General features: G+C 36.2%; 1 protein-coding gene across 1 annotated transcript in view; it reads right to left on the bottom strand.

The window, feature by feature from the left end:
* LOC306857485 (disintegrin and metalloproteinase domain-containing protein 12-like) overlaps positions 1-17,077 on the bottom strand; it is a gene marked incomplete at its 3' end in the record, with an annotated part of 102,576 nt that overhangs the window by 43,745 nt on the left and 41,754 nt on the right. Inside the window, exons 4-5 of the mRNA XM_079397463.1 lie at positions 9,693-9,771; positions 1,187-1,263 (exon numbers count right to left, since the gene is read on the bottom strand). Of these exons, the coding sequence (XP_079253589.1) occupies positions 1,187-1,263; positions 9,693-9,771 (156 nt within the window). The remainder of the gene's footprint in view (positions 1-1,186; positions 1,264-9,692; positions 9,772-17,077) is intronic.

The raw sequence follows: 17,077 nt of genomic DNA, 5'->3' as shown, positions 1-17,077 counted from the left end.
TCACGCTTTATCGCTGTCATAAATCCAGCGTGTCCAGGACGCGCTCGTTCTCGCAGGTCCAGGTGTGAAAATCAACTTTATGCATCTCTTGTGGCGCATGATCAGTTAATATAAAGTTATTATGGTGACACTCTTACAGAAGCTGTTATGGGACAATTGCTTTCCTCTATTATAGCTGAATCGCATTCGATTCATAATTGAAGAGCTTTGCAACATCGACGCTGTTATTGAACTGAATGCAACTGAATCAACAGCGAACTGACTTGAGCTGAAAAACAGCACTATTGTTTTCTGTCGAGCTGGTTTTCAGCTGAATTAAGCTTGTTTCTTAATTAGATGAACTTTGCACCATTACTGAACTAAACAATCAACTCTGAACTGCACTGCATTATTCAACTGCACAGAATTATATCATTATTATCTTCTATTGCTTTATAGCTGAATTGAGCTTGCTTTGCAATCACTTCACACTGTTATTGAACTACACTGAATCAACTCAACTGAGTTGACCCATACAGTAAATTTTTTTTTATTTCTAAATATATTGACAAATAAATTCACCAAAATAAATCAAAACTGGATTAATAATGTTTATGAGTTAATAATATTTATATAGTCTACATGTGAAACCCTGGAATACATTTTGAAATATATTTTTACAGATGAAAGTTTAAAACCAAATATATTTTCAATTTCAAAAATATATTTCATTGAGCTTCACAGTTTGCAACATATATTTAAAATATATTTTTTTGTTGTAATGATGACACTATTGACATTTTAGAGCTGCTTTACCACTGACACTGTATTTGTTTAATAATTGAAGAACATCGCTACATTAATATTGTATTTTTCTTGTTTATTACTGTGAAGCTGCTTTGAAGCAATTTGCATTGTATAAAGCGCTACATAAATCAGTGTGACTTGACTAGCATCCTCATGCGACATCGCACTTTTGAAGCTATCTGAATGTCCCTTCTAGGATAATGAATCAAACCTGAGTGTGCTTTTTCATAATTAAAACATGAAGCATATCTTGTCTCTGGAGGATGCCGAAATTCACACGCCGTAATTAAAATGCCCTTTCCTCAGGCGTTTCCTGATGTAACTTCGAACCCCGAGCTCAGTGCATCATAGGAAGGTGGTGAGGTGAGGGTAACGTACAGATGTGTGACCGCTAACTCACCTGAGTCCTGTGCAGGTGCTGAGGCTGACCTCTGACCCCGGGTGACCCTCCACCTCGCCATGATAGTAGCAGTGAATCTGGGACACAAAAGACAGGAGGTTCAGATGTTTACATCAGTACAATAATGTATTTCAAAGTAAAGTCAGTAAATGATCAAATAGACTTATCATGTGCACAAAAACACTTGCATTTTCTGCTGATTTACATGTACTTGAATAAAACTGGATAACACAATAAAATAAAATAAAAAACAGTTTCTCTATTTACATTGTTTAAGAATGGTTTTATTGTTCACATTTTGCCGTTAAATAGCCTATTAAACCTGTGAAACCTTACATAATATGATTAAGTTTAATGTGATTTTGTTAAGTTGTTAACCACGAGCTGAAGGTAGATGTTTGTACAATTACACTAAAAGATCTTCTACTTTTAAAAATATTATAAACGATCAAGCAGACGACAGAAGGCATGAAGTAGATTGTGTGCAACAGGTTTAGCAGGTTTAAGATCATATTGATCATTTCGAGGCCTTACAAATGTATCAAATATGATACAGCAGGCTTTATGGGGTTTAAAGGTATAACTGTTGTGACAACATACCCCACTATAGGGGTCAAAGACCCATGCTTCAGGAGGTGCTTTTCTCACTCATTTTCTCAAAAGAAAAGCATTTGTGAACGAATTAATTACAACATTACAGACTTGATTTGATTTTAGTCAAAAGATGTAGAAAATCTGACAAAAAAGTCTGATTACTTTCATTCTTTTATGATAATGGAATAAACTGCAATCAAATGAGGCACTGCGAATGACAATCAAATCAGAAAGCATGGTAAATCTATTGACATTTAGCTCTTGTCTGTACGGATCTGCTTCTGTATTCTGCTCACAGTGCATGATTTCAGAGTTTCACTCCATCATGTAAATGCAATATCGCTCCTGAAGTTTTTCTGTGTGTTTGCATGCAGCGAGAGGCTCTTCAGGACAGAGTAGTTTGTCTGAGGAAGTGAGCAGCACTTGTCTGGTTTGGACTGGAACGGCACTGGCAGAGATTCTCTAGAGTTTCCCAACAATCCTGTCCAAGACTCGCTCTGTCCACACAAATTACAGAAAGAAATAATGTCCTGTTTTCAGAGCTGGCCCAGAGATTTTACTCTTTCTTTCTTTATTTCAAGACATTTCCATTTTTAGCCTTTTCCTGTTGAGTGTTTTCAGACTTTATCCTGTAACAACTGTGTAAAAATATCACACAAACAACAAATAAAGCAATGATACAGCTATTACACCATGGTAAATTGGGCAAAAAAAAGAAGAAAAAAACATTTTATACTTATCCATTTTTTTTTTAAATCACAACCCGAATTCCGGAAATGTTGGGATGTTTATTAAAGGGTTCATTATTTAACTAAAATTAAAATAGATAATACAAATCCCGACAGTATAGTTTATCAGTAATCCTATATAACACTACTAAACACAAATGCTAAAAACAACAACTTACACGTAGTAAGAAATGATTATAAAAACTGAAACAGAAGTGAAACAAGTAGTAGAAAAGAAGAGAAATAAAAAGCGATACTCGTTTTACATACTAAATTTTTTACTTTCTTAATGTTTATGAAAGGCTTATTAAATTCAAGTCCAGTCAGAGAAAGAAAGACATTTCCATTGTTTCTTGTCAATATTGTTTTGATTAATATTTCCAATAAAGAGCTCATTAGGAAAGCTGTGGGCTGTTTTGATGGTTTTAATATAGCATCTGCACTGTATCATGCTTTCAAATGTGGCTCATCCACTCAGATTTTACAGCAAGAACTGTCTGCTTTATAAAGCTCATTTTATGTCATATTCATCCCAGCATGCCAGTGACATTGGGGTTATTTAAAGAGCATGTCCTGCTGTAAACTACAGTCCTCCATATATATCTGAGTCTCAGTCAAAGGAACATGAGGATATCCATCATAACACACAGTGCCCTGAGCTATGGTGTCCATCACAGCATTGTGTCCTGCCAGCTGTCGGACAAAAAAGACATTCCACTTCCATTAACAATGAAACACACAAAGCCACAGACCCACCAGTGTGTATACAGCGTGTGGATTTGAACAGACAAAACAAATAAGCATCCAGCAAATGAGTACATAAATTAATACATGTAAATAATAGTTATTCTCAGTGCAAATGCCTTACCCTACAATCAGACTGGGAATATGCAGCATTATTATTAAGATCTTTGAGTATGCTCTGAACTGCTATTTGGTGAAAACATGCATAATTCTGTGAAATGCGATATTACATGGCACAACATTAAATAAAACATTGAGCAACAATGATGTACTTCAAACAATCAGCAACTTTAACAAAGGTATTGTAAAGATTTTGCTCATAATAATGATTAAGGAGAAATGTGATAAAATGCATGTTCTGAATACATGCAGCTTATCAGTGATGTAAAGGCTAACAGATGGTGTGCGGTCAGCCTCAGGTCCAGTGTTAAATCACTTGGTCGCTTCATACTGTGGGCCACAGCGGAGACGTGATGAGTGAGATCATACAAAACCTCCATTCAACTCCACACGTTTGTGCAATTTATGCCATTTTTAATTTATAAATTTTCATCCAATGCCTGTATGTTTTTAAACCAGAAAACAAACAATCAAAGCTTCATTCACCTGTTTCCAAAAGTGTTCATTCATACCAATTTTATTTTATAAATTTTTATCATCATCTAAATGTTTTGAATATGATTCTAAACAAACAATCAAAGCTTCATTCGCCTGTTTCTAAAAGTGTTCATTTACACCATTTTTAATTAATTTTTGTCCACCACCTATATGTTATTCAGTATAATTTAAGATATATAAATTAAGTATAAATTAATAATAATAATAATAAAACAAATATTCATTCAACTCCACCTGTTTCTAAAATTTATTTTAATTATTTCAAAATAATTTTTTGTCCACCACCTATGTTAATCAATATAATTAATTAATAAGTAAATAAATAAATACATTTTATTATATATATATATATATATATATATATATATATATATATATATATATATATATATATATATATATAGCCTATATTCCACATTAATCTACACTTCATAACAGAATTGTCACAACTTCGTAAATTAATTACAAATAAAAAAACTGAAATAAGTACATTGCATAAGTCTTCATACCCTTAACTCAGTACTTAGCTGAAGCACCTTTACAGCCTCAAGTCTTTTTGGATATGATACAAGCTTTGCATATCAGAATTTGGCAATTATCTGCAATTCTTCACCTCATCTCTTCACATCTCAAGCTCTGTCAGGTTGGATGGGGGCAGATGCACATTTTCAGGTTTCTCCAGAAATATTTGATTGCATTCAAGTCCAGGCTGTGGCTGGGCCACGGACATTCACAGAGTTGTCTATAAGCCACTCTTGCTGTGTGCTTAGGGTCATTGTCCTGTTGGAAGTAGAACCTTCTGCCCAGTCTGAGATTCTGAATGCTCTGGACTGGGTTTTCATTAAGGCTATCTTAATGTGAGCTATTTACGAAATAAAGCTGAATTTGGACTTTACAAACTCCAGCAGAGCACATGCACTTTCAGTGAGTCCATGAAGTTTAACAAATAAAAACTCATCTCACGATCTAAAATGAGTTTGGCACTCCTGTTCTAATCGCCATAATATACCGACTATTTAAGCCCTTCTCGGTTGTTGGGCAGCGTCCGACTGGAGCTACAGGAGTCCATGAGCGAGTCCAAAAGTGCCTCAGTGGAGTTCTGCTTCAGGATAACGGCAGCGCACACACAACCATAAAACAGACTTAATCAAAGGCGGAGGAGGTCTGGGAGAACAGAAACACACTGACACACTCCTCAAGACTTTCTGGAACACAACTGAGTGAGTACACTACATCTGGGCCCTGGATCTCATCAGATCGGCATAATTCATCCCGTTTACAGCACTAAACATGCCGTTCTGTTGCCTGGTGCACAAATGTTTGGAGGCAGCAAATACATCAATTACTGTAGAATTCGATCAGCGCTGTGCAATGTTGCTTTAGGGCCGAATGTGCATGATAGATCACACGATGGTAAGAATGAGTCAAGCACAGTATACAGCTGATATATGCTAGTGACTGCTTTACGTTATTTACATATAAAAATTACGAAACAATATAAAAATACAGAGCTGGATGCATCCCAGTCACAATGTGGATGCAATTGTTATTAAGAGGAGTTTGATAAGTACAAGATGAAGTTTAGTTGTTGATGATGATCTATTCTAGGTCATGGGGTTGATTCCCAGGTCATGCATGAAACTTCAATGCTATATATGTCAGGATAAAAGCATCTGCCAATTGAAAATAAATAAATAAATATTGCATTACAGCTCAGAATAATGTGACTTCAATAATGTGACAATAATGTGAAAATAATTGAAATAATGAAAATCAGATAATCAAAAGTAGTAATGTAACTCTACTGAACAATCTCCTTAAACCTGCACAATAATGGAATTTGTCTGTGTGTGAGAAACATAAATGTCTGCACTCAGGTTGACTGAGCATCCGTCTTGTTCCAATATCCCAAATCAGTTTCTGAAGCCCAAACTCAGCACTGCTCCCTCTGATGACATCCAGGTCGAGGACTGCTGCTGTTTCTGGATGACCTGAACTCGTTTCCCATCCAAACACAGCAGGGATATATTGCCTCACACTGCTGAGAAAAACTGCTGAATGAGCTGAAAAAGTCACAATGCTTTATGAAATCTCACCCTCCGGTGTTGTGAAACATCTATTGCTTATCTGACCCTTACTGGAGCATGATGGGAATATTCTTTATTTGTTTCAAACCACATTTCTTAAAGTGTTTTGAGTGGCTTTAGACTATTGCTAAGCTGTTGCTGGCTCTGAGCAAAAAATAAAAATAAAAGATAAAGTTTGATAACTAATGTGAAACACATGATTCAGGAAAAGTTACCAGCAAAAGTTTCAATGTTTGTTTAAATTACGAACCCTAACCCTGAGCAACATTATTGATATAATTGCCTTGCCTATTTTCTTTTGCTGGATTTCTGATAGCATGTGTTTTCTTTTCATAAAGTGTTCGACTCAAATTGTTTGGCGAGGGAAACTGGCGGTCTGCTGGAGAGCAGATTGAGGAAGACGGGGTCAGTGAACCAGAGGTGCTCCTCAGAAGAGCCTTCAGGCCTCAATGTGTCTGTTACACTGACCAGTAATCTGAGCTGCAATCTAAACACTTAAAACTTGAAAAGTTGCGCCATGGGTGGCTTTTTGCTCTCTTGGTGGCCCTCGCTTGACCACCTCTTCTCTAAAGCTTTTAACAGCAGTCATCCAGATCGTAACTGCAGGTTTGGTTTAGGTAAAATAGAAGGTCTCTACTGAGCTGATGCAGGACAGAAATGTAGGCTTTGCGTCCATCATGAGTTTAAAATATATGCTTTAAATCACTGAAGGTGATGTGTCTCAAACACACACACGCTATATATATATATATATATATATATATATATATATATATATATATATATATATATATATATATATATATATATATATATATATATATATATATATATATATATATATATATATATACAGTGCCTTGCGAAAGTATTCACACCCCTTCACTTTTTTCACGTTTTGTTGTTATTGCCTTATGTTAACTGCTTTAAATTATTTATTTTTTTTCGACATCAATCTACACTCCATACAATACAATATTTATTTGTAAAGCACATGTAAAAACAACCAAGGTTGACCAAAGTGCTGTACAGAGTAGAATAAAAAACCATACACCATATTGACAAAGCAAAAACAGAATCGTCACAACTTTGTAAATTAACTACAAATATAAAAACTGACATAAGTTCATTGCATAAGTATTCATACCCTTAACTAAATATTTAGCTGAAGCACCTTTACAGCCTCAAGTCTTTTTTGTTTGATGCGACAAGCTTTGCTCATCAGCATTTGGCAATTATCTGCAATTCTTCTCCTCATCTCTTCACCTCTCAAGCTCTGTCAGGTTGGATGGGGGCAGATGCACATTTTCAGGTTTCTCCAGAAATATTTGATTGGGTTCAAGCTCAGGCTCTGGCTGGGCCACGGACATTCCCAGAGTTGTCTATAAGCCACTCTTGCTGTGTCTTTAGGTCCATTATCCTGTTGGAAAGTAAACTTTCTGCTCAGTCTGAGGTTAATGCTTTGGACTGGGTTTTCATTAAGGCTCTCTCTATATTTTGGTGCATTGAGCTTTTCTTCTACTCTGACGAGTCCCTCAGTCTCTGCCGCTGAAAAATAGCCCCATAGCACGAGGCTGCTACCAGCACACTTTACTTCTGGGATGGTACTCTGAAGGTGATGAGCAGTGCCTGCTTTCCTTCAAACATGACGCTTGGAATTGAGGTTCATCAGACCAAATAATATTATTTCTCACAGTCTGAGGGTCCTTTAGGTGCTTTTTTGCAAATTCTAAGTGTGTTTTCATGTGTCTGCACTGAAGAGAGGATTAAGTCTTGCCACACTGCCATAAAGCCCAGATCGATGGAGTGTTGCAGTGGTGTTTGTCCTTCTGTAGATTTCTCGTATCTGCATATACGATCATGGAGCTCAACTAGAGTGACCATCAGGTTCTTCGTCACCACTCTAACCAAAGCCCTTCTCCATCAGTTGCTCAGTTTGCCCAGGAGGCCAGCTCTAAGAAGAATCCTGGTTGTTTCAAACTTGTTTCAAACAGACTACATGCTTCTGTGACCCTTCAACGAAGCAGAATTTTTTTTTCTGAACTCTTCCCCAGATGTGTGGCTTAACGCAAACCTGATTCTGAGCTCTACAGACTGTTCTTTTGATCCCAGGGCTTGGCTTTTGCTCTGAAATGCCTTATCAGCCGTTAGACCTTTTATTAAGACGTGTGTGCCTTTCCAAATCATATCCATTCAATTGAATTTGCCACAGGTTACATTCACTAAAAGTCTAGTAACACCTACAAGCAATATGAATGCTCCTGAGCTAAATGCCAACTGTCCCAGATAAGGGTATGAGAACTTATGCAATGGGATAATTTAAGTTTTTTATTTTTAATAAATTTGCAAAGATGTTAAAAAACTTTTCTTTTTTTTTTTGCTTTACCATTATAGTGTAGATTGATGTGGAAAAAAGAAATTTAAAGCAGTTTAACATAAGGCAGCAACATAAAACGTGAAAAGGGATGTGAATACTTTCGCAAGGCACTATATATATATATATATATATATATATATATATATATATATATATATATATATACACACATACACACACACACACACACACACACACTGAACAAAATTATAAATGCAACACTTTTGTTTTTGCTCCCATTTTTCATGAGCTGAACTCAAAGATCTAAGACTTTTTCCTTGTACACAACAGGCCTATTTCTCTCAAATATTGTTCACAAATCTGTCTAAATCTGTGTTAGTGAGCACTTCTCCTTTGCCGACATAATCCATCCACCTCACAGGTGTGGCATATCAAGATGCTGATTAGACAGCATGATTATTGCACAGGTGTGTCTTAGGCTGGCCACAATAAAAGGCCACTTATGAGTTTATGTGTGTTTCTTATAGCAGTTAAAATAGTTATTTTTTTATTTATTAAAATTTTTAATTCAGTGATTTTAACTTTTAATTTAGTTATTTTAATGCTTTAAAGAGCAAACTATAAAAGGTACAGCTGTCATAAAACCAGAGAGAAAGGCTGCATGCAAGATACTGTAAAAAAAATAAAAATAAAAGTCAAATAATAGTATGTGAGACAGTGGTAATATCATTGTGCTCCTATTGGTCAGTGTTAGAGGAGCTCAGCTTAGCCTGACAGTTAACCTGCTTTAGACCAGGTTAGTTTCCCAGCATAAGTTGCCACAGTGACTAAGCTTGATCTAGGCCTATGTTAAATTTGCTTTATGGAACCAAATCATTTGACAATGAGTCAGACTAACTGAAATAAGCCTGGCTTATTTTGGTTAACTTGTTTTATGAAACAGGCCTCGAGGCATTAAAAGTGATCATATTTTCTCCATTGTATCGTATTGCATCGAATCGCATTGTGTTGAATCGAATCAAAATTGGATCGCACTGCATCGTAAAAAGGGGTGAATCGCATCGCAACCTGCTTCATATGTATATTTAATGTATTGTTGGCTATATGCATTGAGATGCGTATCATATCGGCCTGAGTCATGAGTTGCACATCCCTAATATATTAATATATATATACACACACACACACACACACACACACTGCCTACGTAGGTAGCTTGTTAGGTTTTGTAACAAATCCTATATTTTGTATCAAATCCACCTGTTTCGGGTCCTCAGAAAATATGAATCAATTAGTTTTCTGCAGAATAGCAGGGGTTTGTTACAGGAGGTGCACATTGCCATGTGTTCTGTAGGTGTAGGGTTAAATCTGGATGGAAGCAGTGGTTGTGATCTTACTGTGACATTCGGTGAGGTGGTGACAACACTTCCATCCTCCAGGTAGTGTGTTTCTGTGTAGTGACTAGCAAACAGCCCTCTGCAACACAAACACACAAAAAACTGAGTTACTTTCACTCATTTCTTTAATTTCCTACTCCAGTCATTTTACCAGTCAACATTAATAAAAATTTTAGTAAGTGTTAGTGATTTGAACAAATCTTTAACCCTTTGTTTTAGCTTGTAACTAAACCTGAATGATTCATCAAATCATGTGCCTTGTAAAAGAAAAGATGTGGCGTTGCTTCACAAAAAGTTATCACACTTAAGATTTTTGCTTAGCACTCCAACAATGACAGCATCATTCTAAAAATACTCAGAGCACCCTAGCAACAATCTGAAATCATTGACATTATGCTAAAAATCTGTTCAGTTTGTGGTCTGCATGTAATTTATGTTGCAGAAGAAAGTGTGAAAGTCATTCTTCCTCCTGCATATATACTGCACATTACATACTTCCAACTTCCAGGAGAAACTTGGCCATCTCTTCTCGACAAACTTAACTCTTTTTCAACTGTTCGTCTACGCTCTTAAATCGAATTAGGTGATCCTGGAGCCCACAGTGGGGCTTCGTGTGGAAAAATCAATGAAAACCCTGCAGTGAATTTACAACAGAATCTGAAGGTTTCCAAGAAACTAGGAACAAACGCTTTCATTAAAAATAGCTTTTCGGATCTAAAGAAAAGCCCATAGCGGTGCATGGAGACCATCTGATCTGTAACGCACCTTTAAAGAACTACAAAATGACAGTTAATGAATTGATTTTTTATTATTTTTTTGTGACATACTGCCAAGTATGAGAAGATCTTGTTCCAACACAACACACATTCAGTCAAGAAGCTGGCTAAAATAGAGGTTAAAATTACAAACAACTATAAATATTTCCTCATTGACAGTGTTACAATGTTTCTGTGACCATTTTCTCATTTATTTTTCAATTATTCACAAGAGCAGAGACCAAACAGAGCGAAAGATTAGCGATTCTTTGTATGGAGGAGAAAAAAAGAGAAATAATTCTACCTTTCATGCTGTGGAAAGACGACTGCAGCAAAACCACAAGCAGAAAAAAAAAAAACTAATCAAATCATCTGTCACTAGGAGGAAAAGACACAGCAGGGCGGCGTTGTTTCCCCTGGTCACTTAATGCTTTGTGTTCTCGCAAGATAGAAAACTAGAAAGGGACACGGCAGGGGTGGACAGAATAAAACAACAGCACAGGTTTCTCTTTCAACCATAAAACTTAAAGGAATTGTCCAGCATAATATGAAAACCCTGTCATTATTTATTCACTCTCAAATCATTTTAAACCTGAATTTTTTTCTCTTTTTCATATAGCAACACTTCATAATCATCTGTTAAACTCCAAAGAGGACCAAAAAAAAAAAAAAAAAAAACCACCATGAAAGCATTACAAAAGCGGTCTTAAGTCAGACGACAACATTGTTTGATGAGCAGACTGGAATTTAAATCTTCATTCACTGATTATCTTGAAGCTTGGAAAGTTTTGCCTGAATTCCCATCCAAACTCAAAAAATAAGTGCATAATTTTTTTGTGCAGTATTTATTAAATAATTGTAATAATTATTAAATACTATTTGAATAATAAGTGGTAATTTTATAAAATATTTAATTAATAAAAACACAATTTGATTATGATTATTATAATACAATCATTATGTGTATTATTTTATATTATTCTATTTAATGTTTAATAAACAACTTATATATATATATATATATATATATATATATATATATTTTTTTTTTTTTTTTTTTATAATTTCATGAGTAATTCAAAAAATATTTTATTTTAATTATTACAAATATATAATGATTTAAACGTGTTTTTTTATTTAATTTATATTTATTTTATTTTATTTCATTATCAGTAAACAACAACATAAATCAGTCACTAACGCACCTAAGTTACTTCAGAAGACTAGCAATATAGCAGATAAGTCACTTGGACTACTTTTTGGTGTTAGTTTGTTTGTTTTTGAACTAAAGATGTCATTGGAAGAAAAGAGCTGTGTAAAGATGCTTAAAGAAAGTATACACTCCTTTTATGTTCTGCACCAAAAAGAAAACAGCATGAATGCCAGTTTGGAACAACTTGGGGGTGAGTCATCACAGAATCAATGATTTCTTTAACACTGCAGCTCTGCCAGCTTTAAATGAAGAGCACATGAGCCTGATTTTATTTACATGCTGAGGTAAGATCCATCCAGACTGCAGTCCAGCCCTTCGCTAGAGAGAGAAATATAGACAAAAGAGAGGAACGAACGATGAGGGGGGCTACAAAGTAACAGCCCAAATTATTTTCCAGGCCTTGGCTGACTAACCGTGAATTCAGCTGCAGTGAACTCGTGCCCATCTTGTCAAGGACAAAGCGCAGTTTTCTCATGCTTCCTTGGGAGAAATCAGGTCACGGCTCGTTCCAGAGCATCTCCTCTCACACAGAAATTAGTTCCTCTTTATCATCCTGCACATCTGCTTGTCCTCTTATCTGATAATTGGAAGATGGATTAGTAATGCAGAGTCTGTATTAAAGACCTCCGTTTAGCATTCTCCATGGATAATACCTCAAATCATGCACCTCATTGAGTAGAGGTGTGCTGCTACTTTAATAAGCAATTAGAGGTACGATTGTGCCAGGTGAAAGATAAAAGAGATGATAAAAATCCCACAGATTTACATCTAGAGATCAGAATATCCTAAAGCCAAAAGACTTTTTGACTTGAGCCAATAAAAAAACGCAAACACACCACATAGCAATGATGTAAAAGCTCCTCTGCAACGACTTAACTGCATAGCAACACCCTGGCAACCACCCATGACACCTTAGTAACTACATAGCAATGCACTACAACTATTCAGAACACTTTAGAAACCACACAACAGCCTAGCAACCACTCACAACACTCTAGCAACAGCATAGCAACACACTAAAATGGTTTAAAACACTTCAGCAACCAGCCAGCAATATCCTGGGATCCACCCAGAACATCAAAACAACTTTACAGCAACACCCTTGCAACCACCCAAAACACCCTAGCAACAAAACTACTCAAAACACTTTAGAAACTGCATAGCAACACCCTGGCAACCACTCAGAGTAACATAGCAACACACCACAACTGTTCAGAGCACTATAGCAACACCCTGGCAACCACTCAGTACACCATAGCAACAAAACTACTCAGAATGCTTTAGAAACTGCATAGCAACACCCTGGCAACCAACCAGATCACCCTAGCAACAAAACTACTCAGAACACTTTAGCAAATGCATAGAAACACCCAGATCACTCTAGCAACAAAACTACTCAAAACAATTTAGCAACCGCATAGTGACACCCAGATCACCCTAGCAACAAAACTACTCAAAACACTTTAGCAACCACATAGCAACACCCTGGCAAACACTCAGAGTACCACTGCAACAAAACTACTCATAACACTTCAGCAACCGCATGGTGACACCCAGATCACCCTAGCAACAAAACTACCCAAAACACTTTAGCAACCACAAAGCAACACCCTGGCAACCACTCAGAGTACCATAGCAACTGCATAGCAACGCACTACAACTATTCAGAACACTTTAGCAACCACATAGCAACGACCTGGCAACCACTCAAAACAGTAGTGAGCAGGTGCATTTGCTCAGGTGAGAAGCACATACATTTTCCTCAGCAAATATAAAAGTGATGCGAATCAAATACCTCGACTTGCACAGTGTAAAGTCCACTGAGGTCATTTCGCCTCCTGTATCAAACATCTGCTCTGAAACTAATGGAAAATCATCAGCCAATGGACCATAAAAGAGAATTCAGCACTCATACCAAACCCAAAAATTTCATGGAAAATCGATTATATACGGTAAAATATTCTTCTCTCTGGACACGACAGACATTACATTGCCAAACTATATTAAATTATAGAAAATCTATTTTAAGAACTTATAAAGCTTTAAAAGAATGCTCTGGGTTCAGTACATGTCAAAAACCACATACAACAATTCAGAAAATATAAAACTGATGTCAAAGGTTCGGAAACCAGAGCAAACTTTTGGCTTTAAAGGGATAGTTCAGCCAAAATGTAAACTTCTGCCAACATTTCCTTCCTCATGTCCCAAACCTGTATCAATGTCTACCTTCTGTTGAACACAAAAGAAAATATTTTGAAGACTTGATGGTCGCCATTGACTTCCAAAGTATGGAAAAAAAAATATGGAAGTCAATGGCTACCGTCAACTGTTCGATTACCAACATTCTTCAAAATATCCTCTGTGTTCCTTTGTGTAAATGATGACAGATGTTCAATTTTTGGATGAACTATGCCTTTAAGTGTGATAATGTAACCCATTTTAGTTATTTTTTAAATAATTTTAACTCTTTCCCCGCCATTGACTGAATTTCCCTCATATATGTAACAACACTTCCTTGCATTTTCTGGCTTTCTGTGTTTGCACTGTTATACGGTAGGAGACACTATTACACATCTTCTGAAAGAGTACTGAATCTCTGTATCAAAACACTGTGAAGAAGAAGCAGAGACAAGCGATCACGAAAGTAAGCAGATCATATGTAAAATAACGCGATCATCAAACAATAAACAGCATATAAATCAAAACTGCCTAACGTTAACAAATTAAATGTTGATCTAGGAAACTTTGGTGGTGTTGATGGAAGCGATCTACTCCATCTCAGCTTTTTGTTTAAAACGTCGGTTTTTATGAAACTTGCGCACATTTAAGTGTTGATAAAACAAGAATGCATGCCGCTAGAATAAAAGCTAGAAAAAAGAGGCTCTGTTCTTTCTTTTGATATTGCATGTTCAGGTATATTCATACAACAAAATAATCTCGGCCATGAAAACTTAGTGGAAATGTTTATAAATTCTGGCAGTGGCTGGCAACTTTACAATTTTTATTTTTTTTTAATTAAGGGGAAAGAGTTCAAGTTAATTTTGTCATCAACAGGGTGAGCATAACAAGCATAAGATCAGAACCTAGTATCTTATTTCTAAATGACTCCAAAGAATAAACCAAATAGAGCTGGTGTGATGGGAGGACTGTTGACTAGGAATGCAATAATCCATGGAAATATTCAGAGGCTGATGTAATGACATCCCATGGCAGGACAGAGACTGCAGCCAGCTCTTAAGCTTTAACTAACGAGGAGCGTTACACCCTTGGACCGGACGAAGGCCGCTTGCCTCATCGCAGGGATGAACTATTCCAACACGAGCTGGAACAAGGGCAGGCGCGGGAGACTGGGTCACAGAAAACACCCGAGGACCAGAAAACTGCTCAGCTGTGACTGAACAGTGAGGAAACTCACCTGAGGGAGTCAAGAGGTCAGGGGTCAAGATGTCACATGAGTTATTTCAACACACAAGGGCAAAAGGTCACAACAAAACACTCAAAAGAGCAAAACATTCTTGCTATATGAAAGTGCTAGAAAATGAGCAGCAAAGGTCTCTGAGAATGAATGAAAAATTAAAGACAATAAAGACTCAAAGCAACAACTGATCAACCAGAAGTAAAAGAACTGGTCAATGGTTTTTCTGGCTTTAATTAAAACAAGCACAAGGTAGAAAATATTACAGCTCTAAAAATCTGTATATTTTCCTATCTCTATATTGTCTTGTTGTTGTGGGAATTTGTGGGTTGCATTTCAGACATAATTTTAAAATGAATTTCTTCATATTCATTTAATAATTTCGGTGATTTATGAATGTATCCTCGATAACATACTTGAAATACACCCATAGGAAATGCATTGCTTTCCCAGTTTAAGACTAATTAGAGATCTCATTTAAAAAAAGTCTCAACATTGTAGAAAAAAAAAATAGTCAGAAAACCTAAAAATGCACTCATGTTCTAATTAAATGGCTTTACGTAATTACATTTTTTATTGTAGTTTAATTTGACTTAACACCCACAAGTCATTTAAAGGGTCAGATAAAGTAGATTTATCTCCTTGAATTTTTCTCAGATTTTTTCAGTTACTTAAGCAAAACAAAAATAGACACAAACGGCTAAATTATTGATATACAGTAACAGTACAGAGCTGAGAAGCAACTCCGCTAACCAAAATATGGTAAGGTATGAAAACGTTATTCTTGAATGTTCAGTTTCTAAATGTCACGTTTTTTTAATGTTTTAAATCCGTTTACGTGGTAACGTTAAAGAAACATTCCATTGATTTTGCAAACATTATAGGAATGCTACTTTTGAATTTTCTTTCAACATTCTAAAAAAAAAAGCAGTTACATTTAATAGTTACACGAATGTCCAACTAAAACAATTCTGAAAAAAGCTTCCATAAACAATGTATAAATAACATTTTGTGCTAACATTTGAAAACATTTTTAAAGACCAGATAACTTTGAAAAAACATTTGCTCTTTTAGAAACCTTGCCAGAACGTTCCGAGAGGTCTTTATTTGTTGTCCATTTAATCTCATTGCTGTCTAGCAGAAACAATTAAGACATCATTTGTGGTTTTTTGTTCTTATGCGTATGATGTGTTTTCAATATTTATTAATGATGTATTTCTCCATTTGCAGTCGATGTACTGCCAAACAGAACAAAAACTTCAGCATGAAAACATCTCTTCATGAAACCCAAAACCCACAACAATAAAAACATACAAAATGCAAACTCTCCTCTGAAGTGCGGGATCTTCGGGCACATCTGGCTGCATTAACACATCTGTCATCGCACACGCAAACATTACGAGTCTGGGCGTGCACGTTTCCTTAAATCACAGTTCTTTTCATCTGTGATAGCATCGGCATTTTTGCCACACGCTCTTAGAGAAGTCAGGGAAAAAAAATTAATAAAAAAAATATATATAAACCGAGAGGTTATTGCGATAGCGTGTGTCATTCATGACGAATGTCTCTGGTAAATGATCTCAGAGTAACGTGTTAATAATCAAAAATAACAAATCAAAGGTTTTTCGTAAGCAGATGCAAATGTATCGCCTAAATTCGCCTGATCAACAGCTCCTGGATGGCATCCCACAGATGCTAACACTTCAGCAGTGGATTTGCTTCTCTCACGCTTGCGCAATAAGCATCACATAAAACAGAAATTTTCTTATGAGTCCAACTTTCATTTTTGGTAGTGCGAGAGATTATGAAGTCACAGCCAAAGGTCCCGAATTAGTCTGAAAGTCAAGCCAAGACCTAAACCCCTGTGATGCACCTCAGTCCCAATCCATCACACCAGATCCTGGAAGATCTTTCATCTCCTCCTCGTATTTTGGACCCACTGTTGTTCTCCCTTCAGGCCTCGGTGTGTTCATTACATCTGTTTGACAAAGCATTCGGATGG

The sequence above is a fragment of the Barbus barbus genome (genome assembly GCF_936440315.1).
Source record: "Barbus barbus genome assembly, chromosome: 38".
Taxonomy (NCBI): Eukaryota; Metazoa; Chordata; class Actinopteri; order Cypriniformes; family Cyprinidae; genus Barbus; species Barbus barbus.
The sequence above is the reverse complement of the archived record's forward strand: the minus strand, read 5'-3'. Positions and strand labels throughout refer to the sequence as shown.